At 36.5% G+C, this 16,317-nt stretch overlaps 1 protein-coding gene across 1 annotated transcript in view; it reads right to left on the bottom strand.

Moving 5' to 3' along the window:
• Positions 1–16,317, bottom strand: part of RORA (RAR related orphan receptor A) — an 897,474-nt gene that overhangs the window by 13,867 nt on the left and 867,290 nt on the right. The window contains exon 5 of the mRNA XM_044665391.1: positions 99–240. Within this exon, the coding sequence (XP_044521326.1) occupies positions 99–240 (142 nt within the window). The remainder of the gene's footprint in view (positions 1–98; positions 241–16,317) is intronic.

Raw genomic sequence — 16,317 nt, 5'->3', positions numbered from 1 at the left:
AGGGCCTAGTTCATATCTTAAGAGGCATTTTAACAATCTCATCCTAAGAAAGAGTGTCACTCTGCCTTAGGAACACAACTCAAATTGGGAATACTCACCATCTCGAGACATCCCTACAGCAAGGCATTTCTGTAATCGACAGTGTTGGCAGCGGTTTCTACTAGTTCGATCAATCAAACAATTCTTCTGACGAGGACAGGAGTATGTGGCATTACTTTGCTGACTCCTCCTGAAAAAGCCCTGTGATTTAAGTCATAAAATGCAAAAACAGTAGGTTAGTATCAATTTTATCTACCCAATACTAAAGACAGTATACTGAATGGCATTAATATTTAATGGAGAATTAAACTTGTATTGGAATCATCTAGGAGATCATTAATGAAATTAAAGCTATTGTTTTTTTTTCTCCTGAGCAAAATGAATCTCCTGAGTCCAATCCTACAGTCCTGACACATGCAGAACTCTCTTTAATTTCAGCAGGGTTGCATAGCGGTATTGGACTTGGTCCCCTTTTTTTGGCCATTGATGGATAAAAGAAATTACCTAGGAAAAGAAATGGAAGTAAATTGATCATTCACCTATGCTTCCTGCAGATTTCTAGGATATTTATTGCAAAAAGAAAATCACACAAAAAATGAAAATACTTTTCTATGTTTTCCAAAGGCTAAAAGCTAACTCTATATTGGAAATCATGGTTGGCTTGGGTCCCAGAAATAGCACTGAGAGTGTCCCTGCTCCTTTGAGCTCATTTATTTAGTTCAGCTTTGGACAAGTCACTTCAATGGTCTGGATATCAGTTTCCTCATCCATAAAATGAGGTAGTGAATTAGATGATTACTGACTTTTTGATCAGGATCACTTCTTTTTCTTGGCCTTTAATTAAAGTCATTAAACAATTATTAAGTGCCTATTATGTGCCAGACACTATATTAAACCCTAGGGATACAAAGAAAGACAAAAGACAGTTCTTAAGGGGCTCAAAGTCTAATGGGGTAGACAATATGAAAACAACTATTTACAAAAGAACCATATATAGAATGAACGGGAGATTATCAACATAGGTAAGGTGAGAGATAGATAGATAGAGATAGAGATAGATAGATAGAGATAGATAAATAGGGAGAGAGAGAGAGAGAGAGAGAGAGAGTGAGAGAGAGAGAGAGAGAATAGTTGTGAAAGGCTATGAAGGCCAAAAAAAAAGGATTTTGCTATTCGTAAATCTGATCAGGGTGAGAGCAGGGGAACAACTTGTGACAGGCAGACCAACTAGTAAGCTATTGCTTGCTATCGATTAAATAAGATAATATCTAAAAGCAATTAATTAGCATAGTTGTCTTTCCCCATTGTAAACTCCAAGAGGGTAGGGACTGTCTTTCTTTTTTGTATTTTTCCCACCAGTGCTTCACACAAAACTCATATTAGTTATGTGGCACAAACAATTATTAAGTGAGTGCTTAATAAATATTTATTAGCTATTTGAGGTGATGAAGGTCCACATCAGAATGGTGGCAGTATCAGAGGAAAGAAAGGGTTTATGTAAGAGATGTTACAAAGGTAAAAATTAAAGACTTTGGCAATAGTTGGGACTAAGGGTAAGAGGGAACAAGAAGCTAAGGAAGACGCCTAGGTTTTGAGTCTGGGGAGCTTGGGGGAATGGCAAATATACAAAACTGTTAGAAATGGAAAATAACTTATAGATATACTAAATAAATGTAAGTTGAATTGAAATCAATTTTCTCCCCTCCCTTCCCAGATTAGGAAACTAAAGCCCAGAGGAAAAAAAATTTGCTCAAGGTCACAATATTATTACTCAGAAGCATAATAACTAAGAGTAGGTCTGTACTTATCAGGATCCTTTACCCTATATATCTATATGCTATTGTTCAATTGTGTCCCATTCTTTGTGACCTCATTTGTTTTTGGTAAAACTCCTGGAGTGATCTGCCATTTTCTTTTCCAGCTCATTTTACAAATGAGGAAACTGAGGTAAATGGAGTCAAGTGACTTGTTCAGAGCCATACAGTTGGGAAGTATCTGAACTCAGCTTTGAGTTTAGGAAGATAAATCTTCTTGATTTCAGATTCAGCATTCTATTCATTTTACCATCTACTTGTCCCTCCATCTAGATGGTATCTGAACTCTTAGGACTCAATGTCTTGGCAGAATAATGATGCTGGTAGACTTCCTCAGTCCTTTGTATTTTTTAATTATAATGTGGCTAGAGGAAATTTCTTGATGCTCAGAGAGGCAGAGGAGGTGGTTTTGATATCAGTAAGATATATAAACCACTCATACAAAGGATAATGGTAGAAGTTGGAACATAATAGACAAAGGATGAGGCAGACTGTTAGGGAAACCAACAGCGTAGTGTGGGAAAATGACCATGGTACGTATTTACCCTAAGCACAAATTCATGGATATCCTTTGGGGAATATATAATCCCATTGGGGAATATATAATCCCCCCAAAGGGGTAGGTATAAGAGCCAAGGCAAATTATAGCATATGCCCTTCTATACCATGAAATGTCAAAGGTAACTAAAGTCACATAAGGTCAACATGCAAGCCTTTGCTGCCCTAGGTACAGCTTTTTGAAAGTGAAGGCTGACTGGCTTTTTCCACCAAGTCTTTCCTATCTAGTCTTCACACCCTCTTCCACACACCAGCCCTCCAGTGATCATTATCTCTTCTTAATATTGATAGAACATTGTCTCTACAGTAGTACAGAGTTCTCTGTCCTTTTTGAGCTCTGGAACTCAATTTAGCTCTCAATACCTACTTATATAGTTTTTCCAACTAGAAGGTAAGTTTGTTTTGCAGATGTTCACTCTGTCCTCTGAGAGCCAGTTTAAGTTTGGAAAGGCTCACATCAGTAATTCCTGAAGGCTATCAACACCAAAGGGCAGAGCCCATGTCTTATATTTTATGTAAATCCCAGAAATGATCATTGTGTCTAGTACCTATAAGGTAACTCAATATTCACATATATATGTGGATTAGTTTTATGTTTATCATGAGGAAAGAAGGAAAGTATATAATGAGAAATTCTTAGAAGTCCAATGAGGTCGTGGTGACATGTTATCTACAGTGACACCTTCCTCCCCCATTTCTCTAGCATTCCACATTTTACATAGCTCTTTCTTTAACACAACCTTTAGAAGTAGCTAGTATATATTTATAGAGAGGAGGAAACTAAGGCTCAGAGGGATTAAAATGATTTATATATGGCCACAAAGTTGGTAAATGTCAGAGCTGAGATTCAGACTAACATCTACTGTCTCTAAGTCCTTTATACTATACATACTGCCAGAGGCAGCTATTTGGCTTGGAAGATAGGGTGCTGGACCTGTGAGGCAGCTTAGCTTCTTTGTTTAATTCAATCTAACATTTATACGGAACATAGAACAATGGGCCTGGAGTCAGAAGAACCTAGTTCAAATCTAACACCAGACATTTATTATCTATGTGACCTTGGTCAAGTCACTTAACTTGTTTGTCTTAATCCACTGGAGAAGGAAATGGTAAAACACTCCAGTACCTTTGCTAAGAAAAGCCCATGGACACTGTGGTTGTTGGGGTCATGAAGAATCAGACTCAACTGAACAACAACATAACCATTCTTTCTTTCATCAGCATAGGAACTAGCAGAGAGAGCCAAAATGTGGACTGCCATAGAGCGTGAACTAGAATTTATACCATCATCTAATCTTTTAAAAAATTATCGGTAGATATAGAGAACCTCTGGTTACATTCTTTTCATGTCAATGTCCACCTATAGTCAATATATCAAGGCAAACAGGGTCAAGTGACTTACCCAGGATCACACACCTAGGAAGTGTCTGAAGCCAGATTTGAACTCAAGATGAGTCTTTACTACTCTCTTCACACATGCATCTCACACCTCCCTCTATAATTTAACAAATGATCTTCTAGAGTGGCTATGGTCAGGGTCATCACTCTATGGCCAACCTAAAGAAGAGCCTTACTGAGTTTTGCTAAGCTAAAACTGTAGGTTATTGTTGGAAAACCATCACCAAGCTCATATAAAAAGCCTTTCTAGCTCAACAGATTGTATCAGAACTTGTTTCCCCAGCATAGCTTTGAAGAAGCTTCTCTTCCACTTGCACCCCTCTCCCCAGTATGAGGCAACTTGGTAAGACTTCAGTAGATATACAGATAGGTACATACTGCCTCTTATTACCCTAGACAAGATTCTGAACCTCCTTAGACCGCTGTTAACTTCGTAAAATGAAGGTTCTAGATTAGACTCTGGCTAGGATCTTTTCCAGGGCTAAATCTATGATCCAATGGCTACAGTTTATAATCATCCTCCACTCCTCTTCACTTCGGCTCTTCTAGAGTGCATTACAACTCTTAAAGACTTTTTTCCTTATAGGCTGGGCATCACTTTTAAAAGATTGTTTCTGGATTCTTTCTAATTTCTCTATAGTTTTCCAAATATGAAGGCTAGAATGGAAGGCTAGCTCTCCTCATTGGAATCTGACCTTGATAAATACACTGTGAAAAATTGCCTTCTATTTTCTAGACATTAAACTAAGATAACACAATCAAGTACTAATAAAGCCTTGATATTTTAACATTGCTTATTGATAATTTGCCCTGGAAGACTGAATGTCTAAGGGGCTTGAATAGCAACAGCATGATTAAATGATTTTTTTTTAATGGTTAGAGAAGAGGGGAAAACAACTACCAAAATTGTCTGACTACAAAGTAATGAGATTCATTTTTATGACACAAATATGCCAAGCTTCATATTCTCATATTAAGTGAAATAAATGAAGTTGTATAAGCACTGGGCTTAGGAGTCAGAAAACTTGGTTTAGCACCATCATTGACTCTTACTAGCTATGTGATGGTGGATAAATCTTTTAACTTCTCAAAGTTCCTTCAGTTCCTAAAGTTCCCTTATTTGTCAAAAGGGGATAAAAGAGCAAGAAAAGACCCTAGAAGTCATCCAGTCCAATTGCCTCTTTTTAAAGATAAAGAAACTTGGAGTAGCAAGATGACTCAGTGGATTGAGATCCAGGTCCTGGGTTCAAATCTGGCCTCTAACATTTCCTAGCTGTGTGAACCTGAGCAAGTTACTTAACCCCAATTGCTTAGCCCTTACCACTCTTCTGCCTTGGAACCAATACTTGTATCAATTCTAAGTCATAAGGTAAGGGCTTAAAACAAACAAATAAGTAAATAAAAGGAAACTGGGGAAGTGAAGGGAACCTTGTTCAAGGTTACAGAGGAAGTAAACATTTGAGGCAGGATTAGTACCCAGGACCTTTGACTCCTGACTTAGAGCTCTTGCTAATTTTGTATCATATAGTAACACACATTTGGCTACTTCATATGATTATGAGGAAGGTGCTTTATAAACCTAAAAGTATAGCAAGCTATTATTAAAAATGAGGGTTGTCTTATAGTTGTCCCAGGAGTCCAAACATTTATTGCAATGATGCTGTCATTAGTCCAAACATTTTTTAAACTACTCTTTTGGAACTGCTGTCAGAGCTAGTTTATGAGTCACAGGACCCACAGGACCAAATCAATCTCATTACTTTATAGCTATTATAAGTTGCTGTTTAGACCTGAATATTAATAGCCTAATTGGTCATCCATGTTATTTACCAGATTTGACCCCTAACAATTTTTAGTTGTTTTTTAAAAAATCAAATTCACCCTGAGGGCAATTGCAGGAATTATTCCAATGATTTTTAAAGCATAGATATAGCCTTGAAAAAGCACTGTACTGAAGGAGATAATACACATTTGGATGTCTATGATCATAGGAATTATAGATCTAAAGCTGGAAGGGACATCAGAGACTCTCTAGCCCAACCTCCACACATTTTGCAGAACAGAAACTGAGTCCCTGAAAGCTTAAGTTATCTTTCCTATAGTTATACAAGGAGTACACAGAGAAGGAATTTGAACTTGGATGCCCTGACTCTGGAGCCACTGTTCTTTCCAAATGTTACCTCCTGATGGTTCATTGGAATGAACAAAATACTTTAAGAAGACCTTGTAGAATTCCTTATCTGCCACTTACAACCTTCATCAAGACACTCAACATCTATAAGTCTCAGGACCTCTGTCTCCAAAATCAAGGGATGGGTTAAATGACTTCTGAGGCTCCTTTTGGTTCTAAATGTGCAATCTTACAAGTGCTGGTATATAAATAAAGATAAAAACCAGTTCTCTTACACTATAGTGTCTCCCCTTGTTCCCGACCACACCCCCAGAGGGGTTATAAAGTAATTCATTTATTAGCAATAATCAACTGTCAGAAATTTTTAGCAACTGAAGCCAGACTTTTACGTTTGGTGTTCCCAAAGCAGATCACCAGTGACTTCTTAAAAAGCAAATGGAGAAAAAAAATCTTAGAATAGTGAGAAACAATCTTGTGTTGGTCTGGGCCTTCCTTATAGAGTCTTAGGGGACAGAGTTAGAAAGTGAGCTGTTTAAACACAAGAAAACAGGTGAGAGAAAAGAGGATGACAGAATCTTGACAGACTCAGTGAGCAAAGAGGGAGAAAATTCCCTCAGGGAAGCATGCTGGCAGCTGAAAGAAAATTTTAGGCAGTCTCAAACCAAAAGCCCCAAATCCAGAAGCTGGAGCAGTACATACAAGCTGGAGGGAAGGGTTGAGGCAAATGGGAAGGCATTCATAATCCAGTAAAGAGGAATGATGAAAAAAAAGTGATCCTTAAGGCACAAGTTTCTTCTGCCTCAATTTCCCCATTTATAAGATTAAGACATTACAGAGGATTTTCCCATGGGTAACTGCCAAAAATTTGCTAAGAAAAACAGGTATATGCATCTTCTGGGTTTTATTTGTTGTAAACAATTAACATTGGAGCACATTTAAATTTTGCTTGAGATGGGCTATTTTAATAAAGTGCATTACTAATGTTAAAAAGATATGGAAATATATGGGTATAATTTTGGTCAGCCTAAATCAACGGTCTTATAGCCCAGGATCATTGAGTAGGGTGATCTTATAGCTCCTCTGGGCAGCACCAAAAATGAATAAAAATTACTTAAAAGGACAATGACTTGCCTGTCCCTTCTACTGACTCTATAACAAAGGAGCAGTTAGGGAATTATAAAACAATGCACTGCTAAGAACTCTGTGATATTTTTCCATAAAGAGCTTCTATCCCTTAAGAGTCCCCTCCTAACTACCTTTTTTTAAAAAAAATATTTTTAAACCCTTAACTTCTGTGTATTAGTTCCTTGCTGGAAGAGTGGTAAGGGTAGGCAATGGGGGTCAAGTGACTTGCGCAGGGTCACACAGCTGGGAAGTGTCTGAGGCCAGATTTGAACCTAGGACCTCCTGTCTCTAGGCCTGACTCTCAATCCACTGAGCTACCCAGCTGCCCCCTTAAGTACTTTTTAAAGAGACTTGCTTTCTATGTTTCCTAATGTTTGTTTTACAGAATCACAGAATCTTAGACCTAAGAAAAATCTCTGAAAGTATCTAATGTAATCACTTCACTCTGAAAATGAGATATCTGAGTCTCGAAGAGAAATGAGGAATACTTCTAAATACTTAATTACAGAATACAAGACTAAAACTAAGGTACCCAAATTCCCAGTGCAGGATTCTTTTCACTAATGCTACACTAACAGCTTATATTATATTTGCTTCCCGCTTCTAGCAATGTCAAAATGTCTTCCATTCATTTCCTTCTTGTTTCATTAAGTTCTTCCTCAATTCTATTAGGTTACTTAATGTGTTTGTTGATTCATTGGTACTTTTGTCCAAAATTGCCCTAAGAACTTGTTAAATATTTTGTAGCCTGTTGATTTTCTAACCCCTCTTTTGCCCCCTGTTCTCGGACCATGGAAAAGTAGATGATAGTTAATTAAAACATTTAGCATACTGATTCCCCCCCCCCTCCAATTACAACACTATCAATGAACAGTTAAAAAAAGGAAACATTCAGGTCTGTCAGTTGTCCAAGTCCTGTTTATTGCTTCTGACCTGGAGCACTACCTATTTTGTAATGCTAAGAATATCGGTTTTCTGAAATGGGTAGAAAGTTTTGTGCTAACTTAAAGAAAACCTTAGAAATGCCAATAGTTTTTCTTTCAGCGTCATTGATAGTTTCAACCATTTGTCTCTGTAAGGCACCTAGCCTTAAATGCTGCAGAATCAGGTTGATTGATGCTTCTAGAGAATCCTAGGGCATGCAACTGAGTGGGGCTTGGCTGGTGTCACTGGCTCATCCTTTGTATGCTTCCTCTTCAGATCAGCAGAGGCTGAAATGCTGAGCTGATGTTTGGTCTTTTGACAATTTTCAGTTAATGAATTGATTCCTACAGTTCATTAACATACCCACTTCCACTTCTGTATACACATATGTCTTAATTAGCTGCTCATTGGCTGTTTAATTACAAGAAAACAGCTGACAGCTGCCTCGATGCATTCTAATGGCAGACGGTTTGGAATGGCTACACATTTCCTTTTGACAACCATGACTTATTCATAACTCTGTGATTTATTGTGAATACTCATATGCTTACACGAATCATTAAATTTTGCAGTATTACCGGCAACTAACAATTAGGAATTTGGGAATGGGGGCATTTTTACCTCCTTCCCCCACTCCAAATAGGTTTCCATACTCTATTACTACCAAAAAAGGAAGTAAAATCTAAAAAGATGCTTTTTTCAGTCATTCAGTTGGGATCTTTCTTTCAAGTATATGACTTGGGAAGAACAAAATATTTTTGGCAAAACATTTTGACATAAGTGATAGCAGAAATTCTTTTAGCTAATAGCTAATTACCTGGTAATGGAAAATAAAAACACTAGACTGATTTTTAGAGAGAGTGATAAAATATAAAAAGAGAGAAAGCAGAGAAAAGGAATGTCAGGAGACACAGTAAAAATTAGGAAGGAATAGCAAGCCTTGGAGAATAATAATGGGGCCAGTAAACTTGACTGGACCAGCAGAATTCAAAGAAAAGAGGCAGACAGGTTTCAGTTTCTTGAATTGGCTTTGGACACTATCAATCACCTTGTTTGTAAAAATTTGCTAGTATAGTCTGACTAACTGCACATGACACCAGTAATAAAAATGTGGTATCTTTTGAATATTTTCCAGCTCTAAGAAAGGCTGCCCCTCCCAGTAGAATACTGTAAATATTCTGATATGCAATTATAACTGACTTCTTTTGTTCCAGTCAGCAAGTGTGATGGTCATTTTTGACTATAGAGAGCTACAGAAAGGTCTAAACCAAATGAGTACCCGATTGCGGGCCTAGAACTTTCCACAAATTGAAAAAAGAGGCAGTCATTGAGTTTCACTGAAAAATGAACCAATCTGAGACAAATTGTAGGGTGAAAATATTCCTCCTGAGTGTGAATCATCATGAAACTGGAAGCTTTAGCTGAACAAACACAAATTTCTTCTCATTACTCTTTAGTGTGCTTGCTTTTAAAAATGGAATTGACACTTTTGAACTCAAAAAGATACAATAACATCCCTGCCACCCTTCCTACAAAATATAATATTTATTTAAAATGTTCCACCTAATATTCTTTAGGAAATTGAACTTTAAGATAAAAATAAGAACTAGATGCTGAGCATGAATATAGCAAAATTGGAAGGAAAATCTGAAAACCTGACATGGGTCTCAGAATATTAAGGACATTTCAGAAATTCCAATAAAAACATTAGCATCCATGTTTCAAGAAGGACTTTCATGGAGAGGGTCTTTACTTCCAAACAAATTTTTTCCCCCTGGACCAGGGAGCTTTCTGTCCTAAGATGTTAGTGATGTCTATAATGTCTATAATAGTCTTTAAGAGTTCCCTGGGAATGCTAAAAAATTAAATAACTTAAAATAACAAATAAGAAATTAACTTGCTCATGGACCAACAGCCAGTTGTGTCAGGGCATGAGCCCAGTTCCTCCTCGGCTCCAAGGTGAGCACTCTACCTACTATGCCAGCCTCTCCTGGCACTGTACTCAAAGTCTTTGCCTCTTGAGATGTCTGCTAGTTAAAAGGTCCAGAGCTGAAAGAGACCATATCAGAGGTCTTTTAGTTCTTATTTTATACAGGAGGAAACGAAGGCCAAGGGACATTAGGTATCCAGGATCACACAGGTAATAAGCATCAGGGGTGAGATTTGAACTCAGATTCCGACTCCAGCAGACTCAGAGCTCTTTCCACTGCTTATGGACCACTTCATGGCTTTGTAGAGCCAAGAGTCAACTCCATATTATGAGAAGGCCTGGGAAGAAGCCTTTAGTGGGACCTTGATTAATAATACTAATAATAGTGAGAACTGACATTTATATAGCATTTCATGCAAGCACTTTAGCTCCTTTCCCATTTATTTCACAATAACAATATTTAATCTACTTCTCATTTCAACAGTGAGGGAGCTCCCAGTGAGGCACTTCCTCTTACCAAAGCAGATCAGGGTCTTCTCTGCAATTTATGGTTTTAGTTATTAGAGTTAATGAGAGGTTAAATGACTTCCAAAGGTCACAGAACCAATATGGTAGCACTAGAACCCAGCACTCTATCCACTACTCTGAACTTGCCTCTTTTTCTAAACAAGCTAATTTAAAGGCCTAAGGTCGAATTTTCCCTCAGATACTTATTATCTATGTGACCCTGGGAAAATGACTTTACCTTTTTCAGCCTCAATTTTCTCATCTGTAAAATAGGGATAATAACAGCATCTGCTTCATAGGTTCCTTGTGAGTATCCAAGGAAATAACATTTAAAATACTTTGTAAACATTAGTACTACGTAAAGGCTAGCTATTAAAATGATTACTACTCTGTTTACTTATTACTACTCTGTTTTCTTCTAGATAAATGACACCAGGTAATTTACACATTTTATCTTTTAAAAAAGGATTATATTCTTTTATTACAAAGTTATTTTATTTGCAATAAAAGGAAAGTACCAACTCTTGCTTCTAAGGCCTCCAAAGAGTCTCTTAGATGAAATAAAGAGTCTTGCCTATAGCAGATATTCAATAGATATTTGTCAAAAGAACAATCTATTCCTAAGCCTTTAGGAGGAAAGTAAGACCAACAACGTAATTATGAAACCCTAACGTCCTGATCAACTGAGCCTTGCAGAGCTAAGAAATGTAATACCAGATAAGCTAAATGAAAATCTAATTGTTCTTTTTTCTCCCAAGATAAATATTTCACTTTCAGTTGAGAAGTACCCTAGTATTTATCAGCCTCGATGTTTCAAAAGAAATTCAGTAATGTTAGAGTCATTCTTGAAAAGATTTTCAGTCAATTTAAAAAATTAATCCTCTTGGATCTAAAGGCCTATTTTCTTAATATTAAATGTATTCACAAGTCAGTAATTTTATTTCAGATTTGGAGGTAAGAGGAAAAAGCTCCTGGCTTAGTATCCTCTGGTTCACACAGTTCATAGCTCACTTCTACACACTTATATCAGGAGTCTGACTGTATTTCACTTTCTTCTTGAATAACACATCTCTCCAGGCTTGTTTCCATCATTGCTTTTCTAGAAACTCTCAGCATGGGATTACCTGCTCTCTATTGCTACAACTGCCTTGCATGACTAATATTTTAATACTTTAAGGATCAAGGATTTCCTTGATATAGTTACTACATTAATATGGGATCACAATAATTCTACAGCATAGTACTTGATTCTTGACAAATGCTCTCTCAAATAGATCTGTTATTTCAATGATTAGAATTCCTTTTCACAATGTAGATCTCAATCCATCTGTGTCTGCCCATACCCTGTAACTCTTGCCCATATTTTCCTCTGGGCTAAATCCTGGGCTCCTGCTCTGACACATATTGGTTTAAACCAATGAACTGTACTCTTTTCTCCGATACTGCAAGGGTACAAAGGAAGGGAGGACTCTGGCTGTCTACCTGTTACCCTTACTTCTGTCATGTAACCAGTCCATTTTTGTTTTTTATTCTGCATTTCTTTGGTAATGTCTTTTACTCCTTTCTTCTTCAGAGTTTCTCAATGGCTATACACCCATGATGTGTTTTTTTCTCCATTACCTTCTGTGTGATACTCATTTTAAATTTCTCAAACACAGCTAATTATTTTCTATTTCTTATTGTTATTCAACATCAAAAGTGTAACATTAGTATTAAAAAATGTGGATTTTTGCTTTCAAGGAAACTTAAGGTAACAAAGAAGTTTTGCAATTTTCCAAAAGTAATTCAGTGCATTCTTCTCTTCATATTCAACTCTTGGCCAACTAACCCATTGTCTATCTTAATTGTCTGAGAACTTCTAAAGCCAAAATTTTATTACTTTGTGGCCAAACTCTTGATGGAACGCTCCAAATTTGGTTAGATTAGATCACTGGTCTTCCATTGAACCAAAATTCAAAATTCCACTAACATTAAGGTTAAAATTCTATGTTTGCAGATTATTTGCATAAAAGTGTTAAAGAGCCTCATGAGAACAGGAGAGATTACCAAGGAAGAGAGTCAAATAAATAAGAAAACAGTCAAAGATAGAGCTTTGTGGGACATCATATTTAGGCAAAGGGAGATAGAAGGAAGGGAGTACAGTGAGAATGCAATCACAGAAGCCAATGAAAGAAATGATAGAGAGTTGTTGTCAGGAAAAAAATGCTATAGAGAAGTCAAGGACTGAAAATAAATTGGATTTGGTGATAATAAATGAAAGAAGGTAGCTTCAGGGGGAGTTATGGGGACAGAAGTTAGATCATTAGGGGTTTGATATAGTATATATGTGTGGAGATCAGTTTCTCTTGTAATGGGAATGACCCTATCTACATTTTCACATCTTTTCTGATATTTCTGTGTTCATATCTCTATGCATTTCTAGACTTGTTATTGGTGCAAAGAATTCCCATGAAGAAATGCCCTTAGTAGGGTGGTATAGCAATTGACCTAAAATTTACAGTCTCAGTTGCCTGGAGATGAAAGATTAAGTGACTTGCTTGGGTAGTATATATCAGAGATGGGACTTGAACCTAGATCTCCTGGACTCTAAGAATAGTTCCTTAGTTACTATATCATGCTGCTTATTATTAAATTTTTTTAAATTATGAAATGGCCACCATTATTATTGTTATGATTATCATTTTCTACCCAATTAGAATATAAGCTTTCATAGGATGGTCACTGCATCATATATGTCTTTTCCTTTGCCATAGTACTTTCCACATAATGAAGTTTCGATCTTTTCACTGATATTAGATAGCAATATTTTAAACTAACAAATGTCATTTAAACATGAGGTTCATGGCATTTTTCAAGGAAGATAGACATCTGCAGCTAAAATAGCAAAGAAAGAGCAGCAGCAGGCCATGAGGTGAGGATTACATTTGAACAAAAGAATAAAATATCTCCCCAAAGTATTGCCACACTTAGTGTTTGCATGCAAGTCCTATGCAAACAAAATATAATAAAATGTATAATGATGTCTTTGCTTCTTAAGAAACAAATCCAAACAATGAATAGGCTCTCTAATTCCCATAGCTTCTTAAGGCAGTATTTAAAGTAGGAAAACTAAAAAAGGCTTGCTGATACAAACAAGAATTTTATTCACTTTTTTTCCTTGTTAGATATATACTTAGAAACTTCCAAAGATATTTTATTCTATTACATGGAAGCTATTTGTTTATTTTAAAATCTATTACACTTATTTAGAAAGAAGGAAAGGAGGGGGGAATAAGCATTTATGAAGTACCTATTCTGTACTAGGTACTATGCTGAGCACTTTAAAAGGTCTGGAGCTCTGTCTGCAAGGCCTGTGGAATATCTAAATGATACACAAAGAAAATTGCAAATTATCTTATCAGAAATAGTCACTTAGGGTTTTGAGCAAGGGAATGACAAAGACAGATTCAACTGTTTTGTGAAGGTTATATTGGAGAAGGGGGATACTAGAGGCAGGGAGACCAAGAAAGATGCCACTAAAATAGTCTATGAAGGGACGATAAGAGAATGTGAATAAAGAGGGATATTGTTTAAGCAGAATACACATAGGGATAGACAAATGATTGGATGTGGGAGTTAGGAAGAAGGGTCAAAGATGGATCTAAGGTTTGAAACTAGGGAGCAGCTGGGAAAATGGTGGTACCAAAAACAGAAATAAATGAGTTGACAGGAGAGGCAGGCTTTTTCCCCGCTGATAGGTGGTATAGATAAGGAATTCAGTTATGAACATTTTTAGTTTGAGAAGTTGGCAGAACATTTAGGTGGGAAGAGTTAGAAGGCATCTGGAGGCCTGGTGCTCAGAGTAGATAATGGGATTAGATATATTGACTAGAGAGACATTTGGATAGAGGTGCAAACTGAAACAATGGGAGAGAAGAAGATCGTTAAGAGAGGGCTGATAGAGAAGAAAGCAAAAAAAAAAAATGGGGGAATTGCTTATTTTGGAATGGGATGAGAAAGGTAAATCAGTGAAGGAGAATGAGGTCTAGGCAGAATCAGAGGGGAAAACCCCAAAAACTATTCTCACAGAAGCCAAAAGAACAGTTTCCAGGAGAATGGGGTAGTCAACAGTATTAAATGCAATAAAAAGTTGGAGGAGGATAAGAACTAAGAAAAGGTCATTGGGAGAATTGTTTATACACAATGATAGGATCAAAACCCATTATTATATAGTTTCAGAGATCAGAGACAGAGCTAGAAGGGACCTCAACTCTCAGTAGGTCTATTTTTCTCATTTTACAGATGAGGAGACTGAGGCACAAGAGTGACTTTTAGAGAGGATACATAATTTGGAAGTGAATTTAGGTTTTCTTTTCTATGTCAGAGTTCAGCATTCTAACAGTTACTTTAACTAGAAGTGCCTCTCTAAGCCACTCATGAATAGATGAAAGATGAATGGATGGTGGATGATAGCCTTATTATATATGGCAGGGTCATGAAAAGTGTTTTTTTTTTTCATGTATAGAAGAAAGAAGAGCAAGTCTATTTGTGATGGGAAAGGAGTAAAGAGAGAAAAAGAAACTGAAGAGAAAATGGGTTTGACCAATAGAGCAAGTTTTGTCTTCAGAAAAGGCAAAGTGTGTATATATATATATATATATACACACACACACACACACATATATATATATTTACCTGTGTGTACAAACAAACATGCACAAAGGTACATGTGTATATCTCCCTCTACTTATCTGTTGATTTAGCTATAAAAAGAGGGAATGATCTGGACCTGTGATTNCATTTTACAGATGAGGAGACTGAGGCACAAGAGTGACTTTTAGAGAGGATACATAATTTGGAAGTGAATTTAGGTTTTCTTTTCTATGTCAGAGTTCAGCATTCTAACAGTTACTTTAACTAGAAGTGCCTCTCTAAGCCACTCATGAATAGATGAAAGATGAATGGATGGTGGATGATAGCCTTATTATATATGGCAGGGTCATGAAAAGTGTTTTTTTTTTTCATGTATAGAAGAAAGAAGAGCAAGTCTATTTGTGATGGGAAAGGAGTAAAGAGAGAAAAAGAAACTGAAGAGAAAATGGGTTTGACCAATAGAGCAAGTTTTGTCTTCAGAAAAGGCAAAGTGTGTATATATATATATATATATATATATATATACACACACACACACACACATATATATATATTTAAACTTCATATAAAGTATATAATATATGTATACTATATAATAAGCATATGTTACACTTCATATAGTTAGTTTTTTCTGGCTTTTCTTTAATAATTGTTTCAGTTTTCCATTTTAATTTGTGTATCTATCAAGAATTATAACAATTAGAAACCCCTTTTACAGTTATATAGGTCTTTAAGATTTACTAAGCACTTTCTACAGAGTTTTATGAGGAAGAGTGTGCAAGTATGACCATCCCATTTTTTGGATAAAAGAAAAGTGGCTCTGAAAGGTTATGTGAATTGCCAATGATCAAGTAGGTCTCTGGGGGCCACATCCAACACTTCTCATGACTATGCTTCACTTTCTCTAGTCCTAAGGTTTTGTAGGGGAAGGGGAAAATGCATGCTGTGAAGCAGTCAAGACCCAAAAGTTTTTCCTTAGTGTGAGGAAAAGAAGAGCACACCTGCCTTCAGTTTAGTTAATCCAGAGCAACTAAGCGATATAAAGCCTACTACTTGCATAGGCAGCTACCTCAAAGTCCTTTTTAAATCTCCAAGCACACACCTGTCAGAAAATCCAATTCTATTAGAAATGCTATCCAGGCACTGTGGAGAAAGCTCAACAGGTTTCACTAAAGAATGTAACACTTAATTACTCCCTATTATAAAGCACAAATACAAAATGGTAAAACTCTAATGACAGAGAAATAGACTACTGGGAG

The sequence above is a fragment of the Gracilinanus agilis genome, chromosome 2, assembly GCF_016433145.1.
Source record: "Gracilinanus agilis isolate LMUSP501 chromosome 2, AgileGrace, whole genome shotgun sequence".
In the NCBI taxonomy this organism is placed as follows: domain Eukaryota; kingdom Metazoa; phylum Chordata; class Mammalia; order Didelphimorphia; family Didelphidae; genus Gracilinanus; species Gracilinanus agilis.
The sequence above is the reverse complement of the archived record's forward strand: the minus strand, read 5'-3'. Positions and strand labels throughout refer to the sequence as shown.